The sequence below is a fragment of the Maylandia zebra genome, linkage group LG4, assembly GCF_041146795.1.
Source record: "Maylandia zebra isolate NMK-2024a linkage group LG4, Mzebra_GT3a, whole genome shotgun sequence".
Classification (NCBI taxonomy): Eukaryota; Metazoa; Chordata; class Actinopteri; order Cichliformes; family Cichlidae; genus Maylandia; species Maylandia zebra.
The window spans coordinates 7,352,100-7,359,544 of record NC_135170.1 but is presented as its reverse complement, the minus strand read 5'-3'; the positions used below and the strand labels follow the sequence as shown (position 1 = coordinate 7,359,544).

Sequence of the window (7,445 nt, the reverse complement as noted above, 5' to 3'; positions counted from 1 at the left end):
CCTGCTTGCTTATTGTGGGGCCATAGGGAGGCTCAAAATTAAATACTGTATTTCTGACTTTATTCAGTGTCCTTAAACTTGATCAAAATTGTAAGAAAGGGTTTTGAAATACTTTTCATACAATAAATATCGAGTTTATTTTTTTAAATTAATCACTTAAAAAAAGAAAACAAAAATAAACTTTTCATGATATTCAGTATTTGGGATGGACTAGTAAGCGATCTGTAAATTACCACTACAGTGAATGTCGGGTTGAGTAGACTGAGTAGTGCGCTTCCTATACCGGAAGTTACAGCCGACCTGCAAGTGTTCACGAGCACGGCAGGCGTAAACCGGCAAAGACGAGACCGGGGGAAGAAGAGGGGCCAGTGAGTGAGCCGACGCTCCATGGACTGAAATATATTAACGTTGGTTCTTTTCGTTTGCTCGCTGTTTTTGGTTATTCGAGTTGAGCCGTTTTTAAATAGTGTTATTCGCGTTAGCTAGTTTACTGGCGACATTAGCAGTAACCAGCGTTGACGCCGAAAACCAAGTAAGTTAGCCCAGGTCGGCATCGATTAGCCCGCTAACATGCAACATTTCAACTACGCTTAACACATTGCTTTTATTTTGTTTTTTTCTGGCACATAGATTATCTGTAGTTTGTTGGTATCGACTGTCAGACATTTTTGTGAAGCATCTGTTCAAATTCCCAAACAAAATGGTTGGCTAAGTTATCAAAGAATCAGTTGTTCGCTGACGTCGTTAGCTGTGATGTAAGCTAGCGTGCTAATATTAGCTTACTGCTACGCCCCGAGGCCTTACATTCCCTAACGAATAACATCAGTTTTCTGTGGGAGACTACTTTTATGTTAGGTGTGAACAAAGTAGTCGTATGACTTTCACAGTGGTGTGTTAAATTGGCGTTTAGTTAGGGATTTCTATGTACGACCGGGTCTTATTTATCATACAGCAGACATTACCTAAACTGGATTATCCGCCTACCAGGTTGTTATTGCGATGTTTAGCTCGGAATTACTTCGGTTGAATAACCTAATTTATGTTTTTTGTCTGCAGTTCGTCACTCCGAGCATCGTCGTAGCAATACCCTGACGTTTAAGAGCTGAAGCCCCCCGGCTGCTTTCGAGGAAGTTTTTGTTTGGGCTGTTCGCTCTTGGAGCCACATATTTAAGCGAGCCCAGTGTGCGAGAAGAGGAGTGTGTGCCTGGTGTGTGAGCAGCTCTCCCTATGTGTGTGACAATGGGGGACATCAGTGACCTGGACCGACAGATAGAGCAGCTCAGACGCTGTGAGCTCATCAAGGAAAATGAAGTCAAAGCACTGTGTGCCAAAGCTAGGTAAGCATCAGTGTGCTTGGACCAACAGCACTTTTATTTAATCAATTATACACTCTCGATTCAAGGCAGAAAACTGTTTAGCTGTTGTCTTATTTCTGAATACTTAAAGAACGGGAAGGATTGCGAATTAAACGTACTTTAAGAGGGGTGATATTTAGTAGAGCTTAAATATATTTATATGTAATGTTCAAAAGTAATGGGGCAGCCTCTTTGTCTTAACTATATGCAGACCAATGGCTGTTTCGACAAAGGGGTCACTACATGGGTGAGCTCCGCATGTTTGATTTGGCACAGTTTTACAGATGCCAAAAATTGATTAACTAGACTAGCCAGACCTGCATCAGACGCTGACCAGTTACAGCTGAGAATTTTAAAGAAAATATATTTATCTATTAACGATATATAACAGGAATAGACTAAATTTAATCAAGATTGAAGATCTTGGAGGAGTCCAGGAAAAAAAAAATATACGCAAAGGTATGCTACGATCATTATAGGATAAGGCGCAAGACCAATCACAGGCCTATTGTGAACTAGGAAGAACTGGGATAAGTCTACTGGATGCAAACTGCCATACAGACTCATTAAATGGAGCCTTATCCTGACTGACCTTTGTTAGCCAATCAGCTGCTCCTGGATATTATTAAATAATCAAGTAACTCAGATAAGGATGATGGAGAAACAATTTAAGCAATCTGATCTTAATTTGAAATGATTATTGTGGTTGGTGGAGGAGTGAAGGTGCCCCCCCCCCCCCCCCCCCCCGATCTGTCACTGGGCTTCAAAAAGTCGATCTGTTTAGTTTGGATATTTTTCAAGTTGCAGTTACATCACCTGTCAGCTGTGTTTCTGGAGTCACAACAGGAAACGGTAGATGTGGCCACTAGGGGGTGCTTGTCTGTAACTCAAGGATTGTTTTATGTCTGCTGTTAGTCTTGTGCTGTTGTGCGTTATTTGTTTATTAATAAATACACATATGTATTTTTATTTCTTTAGAGAGATTTTGGTTGAAGAAAGCAATGTCCAGAGAGTAGATTCTCCTGTTACGGTAAGTAACATCTACTCACTGTTGTCTCCGAATTTGCCTGGATGTCAGATAAATGTGGTAATAATGTTTCTCCTGTTATTTCTTACAGGTTTGTGGAGATATACACGGTCAGTTCTATGACTTGAAAGAACTTTTTAGAGTAAGTTTTTTTCTATTTGTTTTTAAAATCTCTTTTGCTTCTGATTGGGTTATATTTCATCGTTTAAGTATGATACTGCTGTTGCTGAGTTACAATCCTGCACAGCACTACTAAACTTGGTTAGTTATTAGAAATAAATGCAGCTTTTTAAATTTGATACTCTTGCCTGGAGTTTGAGTGTGTGACCATACTGAGTACTGATTCCATAACTGTATTAAATGAATAATTCGTATTCTTAATTCTGATGAAAATCTGGGTATCGTTCTTTATGTTTAAGGCAACGTGTCGCTCAGCTTTCACACTGCGCTCCTAAATTCATCAATAAATATATTTAAGAATATAAATCCAGTGAAAAGGTATTAGTAAAATTGGGGGGGGGGGGGGGGGGTACATTTTTATTTTTCAGCTAAAATATGCATGAGTCTCATTTCATACTGCTGTTACTTATGGACATCCTAGTTTCTCCTGTTATGGCTCTTCCTGTGAGTACACCTCCTCACACACTCACACAGTGAAGCTGACGAGAAACTTGGCATCATGTTATGTTGCTGTAAATGCTCCAGTAGAGGCTTCTCAATAAGATTTACAGCAGACGTAATGAAGAGCGAGAGTGGGTGCAAGCAGTACACTGCTGCTCCAATGTATCGATACCCAGTGTAGCTTTGAGTCAGTATTGGACCAAAATGTCGTCCAAATAGTGAATTGATGCTAGTTTCTTTTACTAATCTCATGTGAGGTAATATTTTGAGATATGGTATGTAGGGCTGCACGATTAATCGTTAGAAAATCGCAATCTCGATTCATACTTATGTGCGAGCTCATTTCCAAATGACAACGATAAAAAAAAAAAAACAAAAAACAAAAAAAAACGACGACGATTGTACCGCATTTTGATCCGGGACGTACTCTGCATGAAAACAAGCGCTCACTCTTCCTGCTCAACAAATGGCAAGGGCGGAGCCTTATACCACGTGATACAGAAGCTGTGCCATGTGATGCTAAAATTAGCAGGGAAACAATAACGGAGAGCACGTCAGGGATGACGAGAAAGTGACAGGAGAAAATCCGTCCCGGTCAACCACCCAAACATCAATAACGGGAACCTTATACAGCGCTTCCCTATACCCGTCGAACTCCCGCAGGCACAAAGAAATTACGGAGGCTATCACTTATCACCTGACCAAAGATATGGCTCCCATCAACTCTGTGCAAAACGAGGGATTTAGGAAAATGATCAACACCCTAGACAAACGCGACACAGTGCCGTCCCGCAACTATTTTTCTATTGTTGCACTGCCTGCTCTATACACGCAGCGTCGAGCAACGGTGGAGATGGAATTTCAAGCAGTACAACATTTTGCAGCAACGACAAAATGTGAGACATTTGTTGTTTTTATGTTTATTTATTGTTTTTATGTTCAGTCTCAACTGTTACGAAGTTGATGTGCATTTAATAAGCGCGATAAATATTTATACTGGAAAAGAAAATCGTGAGAGAATCGTGATCTCAATTCTAAGCCAAAAAATCGTGATTCTCATTTTATGCAAAATCGTGCAGCCCTAGTGGTATGGTTCAATCTTGGTGCATTGCAGGTCTTGGAGCCCATTATTGTGAGTTGGGGAGGTAGAGACTTGTGCACATTAAATTACTAGTATGCATCTGTTTAAAGGGCTTCTTTTTCATTTTTCTGCATGACAGGTGGGAGGAGATGTCCCGGAGACAAATTATCTGTTCATGGGTGACTTTGTGGACAGAGGCTTCTACAGTGTGGAGACTTTTCTTCTGTTGCTAGCTCTTAAGGTAGTTTGTCTGTCCACTGCTGAGCTACACCAGTCACAGTTTTTACATTTACTTTCCCACGGGGTGTCAGAACTCCCTTTTCTTCATCTTTTATCTCTGCTGTACGATCCAGGTACGTTATCCAGACCGGATTACCTTGATCCGGGGAAACCACGAGTCCCGGCAGATCACCCAGGTCTACGGCTTCTATGACGAGTGCCTCCGCAAATATGGCTCAGTCACTGTCTGGAGATACTGCACAGAGATTTTCGACTACCTTTCTCTCTCTGCTATTATCGATGGCAAGGTTAGATACGTCATCCAGCACTTACTTCATATGTAGCGTTTTCTTCTGAACATGTTACTGCTTTTAAAACTCCCTGTGTAACGTAGCTGTTTCATTTGTTTTGATATAATTCTGTGTCTGTAGATCTTCTGTGTGCACGGGGGATTGTCTCCCTCCATCCAGACACTGGATCAGATCCGGACCATTGATAGAAAACAGGAAGTGCCCCATGATGGACCAATGTGTGACCTCCTGTGGTCAGACCCTGAAGGTACAGACACTTCACTTGGACATCTAAAAATTGAAATTGACGTTAACAAGAAACAGCAGTGGAGAATTAAAGGACTGTATGACGGATGTGTTTGTGTGACCAGTTTCTCTCTGTTTTCAGACACCACAGGCTGGGGGGTGAGTCCTAGAGGTGCCGGCTACTTATTTGGGAGTGACGTAGTGGCTCAGTTCAACGCCGCCAACGACATCCACATGATCTGTCGAGCTCATCAGCTAGTTATGGAAGGCTACAAGTGGCACTTCAATGAGACGGTGCTCACAGTGTGGTCAGCACCCAACTACTGCTACAGGTACATAGCTACATTAATCTCAGATATCTTGAATGGGGAAAGATGTCCTCGTCATGTAAATACTGATTTGGTCCCTGAAATATTCCAAAGGCGGATCATGTTGTCTTAGTATTAACAGCAATTACCAGTGAAATTCCAGCACTATAAATTGAAATCTACAGCTTATGCAGGCCAATGTTAAGATTGCAAATGTTTGGAAAGGCATACCTGCTGCTGTGTAGAGACTTGCTGTACAACAAATTGAACCATGTTCGGGTTTGTTCTAGCATCAACTGACGTCAGCTGAATTGGCCAGTCAAGCCTCCATTCATGGTGGATTACTTTATAAACAGACTATTTGTTCTGTTTACCTTACTACTGTTGAAATATGAGATGGTTACCCCTGTGACAAATAAGCATTAAAAGCCGTTGTGTAACATTTTGATTCCCCATAATGCTTCATACATGTCAGTCTGCTGCTTTGACCCAATTGGCATAGATACAAAACAATACTCACTTTGGGGAATGCATTTTAACAAGCATAGTAGTAAGGAAACTTTTATCTATAGAGCAGTTTATACCGTTGTGCTATGGCTGGGTGATAAAACACTAAAAATAATTACAGTGAAAGAAATTTTCCTCGATCAAAATATGAAACATGGTCTATATAAAGTTGATATAACTCATTCTATTCTTGACAGGCGGCACGAAAGGCCACTGACAATCAGAATAGATGGGATTACATACATTGCATGACTAATAAAAGGAAAAGTTTCCAGTGATCAGGCATGGTTAAGGCCATCTCGGTGTTGTTTCATACCAAAGAAATGTTTGAAACTGTGCTAATTAAATATACACAAGGCTCTTTTTGTGTATAACCAATGTTTGTTCCTCTCCTAACAGATGTGGTAATGTAGCAGCCATCTTGGAGTTGGATGAGCATCTACAGCGGGAGTTCATCATATTTGAAGCAGCACCACAAGAGACCAGAGGCATACCCTCCAAGAAACCAGTAGCCGACTATTTCCTGTGAAGTCTTTGAGCAGACAGCCATGACACATCCAAATTTCCAGTACCGTTTCAAATCAGCTGCCCTCCATCCTGCCGCTGGATCGTTCTGTCAGTGTGAACTCAAAGCAGTGAGACAGAAAACCTGCCAAACCCTGCCAAGCTCCTGCACAGCTTCAGCTTGAAGAGCTGGATTTTTTGCCCTACTGCCCAAGCCTGACAGAGCAGTCACTGTGGAAGGTGTAAGGACGAGGTGGTTAATGGGCCCATGACTGTTGTCATTTCTCTTCAGCTACATAAAGATGGCCATTTCTTTCTGCTCTCCTTCCATTTGTTCTCATCTTCCTCACTCTGTGTAGATATGAATTTCTCCTTTCCTGGCTCAACTTTCACTACAATTGTAGTAGTTGTTTTTTTGTTTTTTTGTTTTGTCCCCCTCCTGTGACAGACACTGTCATTTAGTTTTAGACGTATTTGGAAGGAGTGCTGTTTTTTTCTTCTTCTTTTTTTTTCCTTCTCCTTTTTCATGATTTTTCTAAAGTATGCAGCCGTAGGAAGCTTCAGTTTTATCATTTTAGAAATTCCTTCAATACATATGTTGTCTCTGTTTTTGATTTTTGTATAATTGTTGCTGCCAGGATTAAACAAAATGCCCTCTCTTCTCTTTATTTGCTGTTTAACTGTCTCCCACCACATGTGCTCCTTTTAACAAAAGCTTCCCGAGAGCTCCACACCCTCACATCTTAACACCAGAGATGTAACGACTCCCAACACGAGTCATGTATTAACCATTGCCCTCTTAATTTCTTTTAATCTACACTTCTCTGTAGGTGTGTCAATTTTGATATTGTGAAAATAAAGGTTTTGTATCTATGCTGATATATCAATTCAGTTGCACCTCCTTATGAAAGATGGCTACAAATCCACAGTTGTCAGTTTGTTATTTAAAGCAGACTAAAAAAAATCCTCTTGTCTAAGATGTTAGTCACAATACACTAATTGTCAAAATAGCGTCATTGTTTGTTTAGACCAGGGGACGGAAACCTGCGGCTCTTTAGTCCTTATACTGCGGCTCCGGGTGGTTTGGGAAAAGAAATTAGAAGTATTTAGCTGAAGTGTATTTTATTTGTGTTTAGTTCTTTTTTTAAACTTGTAGTTCTAAATTGGAAGATTATTGTGATTTTGAAATATAAAAATAAAATTATATCTTATTTTTTCATCGCTCAAAATAAGCGTCACACTCGCGGAAGCCGGTATACCCGCCGAAACGCCGTGCATTTATCGACT

The 7,445-nt window shown here is 40.7% G+C and overlaps 1 protein-coding gene across 3 annotated transcripts; it reads left to right on the top strand.

Moving 5' to 3' along the window:
• Positions 1-249: 249 nt before the first annotated feature.
• On the top strand, positions 250-7,045 carry LOC101479584 (serine/threonine-protein phosphatase 4 catalytic subunit B). Of its 3 annotated transcripts, none has more exons than XM_004568611.2 (9): positions 250-407; positions 1,057-1,337; positions 2,334-2,385; positions 2,474-2,524; positions 4,224-4,325; positions 4,438-4,611; positions 4,735-4,861; positions 4,982-5,171; positions 6,054-7,045. In XM_004568611.2, exons 2-9 carry the CDS (start codon positions 1,228-1,230, stop codon positions 6,181-6,183), a joined length of 936 nt encoding a protein of 311 aa, XP_004568668.1. In that variant the 5' UTR covers positions 250-407; positions 1,057-1,227; the 3' UTR covers positions 6,184-7,045. The 3 variants fall into 3 exon arrangements, with proteins under 3 accessions (XP_004568668.1, XP_004568669.1, XP_004568667.1); XM_004568612.5 differs by having other exon boundaries at positions 267-368; XM_004568610.2 differs by having other exon boundaries at positions 284-532.
• Positions 7,046-7,445: the final 400 nt, after the last annotated feature.

Coding starts and splice junctions, on each gene's coding strand:
- LOC101479584 (XM_004568611.2), top strand. CDS start 1,228: ATGTGTGTGACAATGGGGGACATCAGTGACCTGGACCGACAGATAGAG. Junction 1,338..2,333: donor GCACTGTGTGCCAAAGCTAG/GTAAGCATCAGT, acceptor TTATTTCTTTAG/AGAGATTTTGGTTGAAGAAA. Junction 4,326..4,437: donor TTCTGTTGCTAGCTCTTAAG/GTAGTTTGTCTG, acceptor TGTACGATCCAG/GTACGTTATCCAGACCGGAT.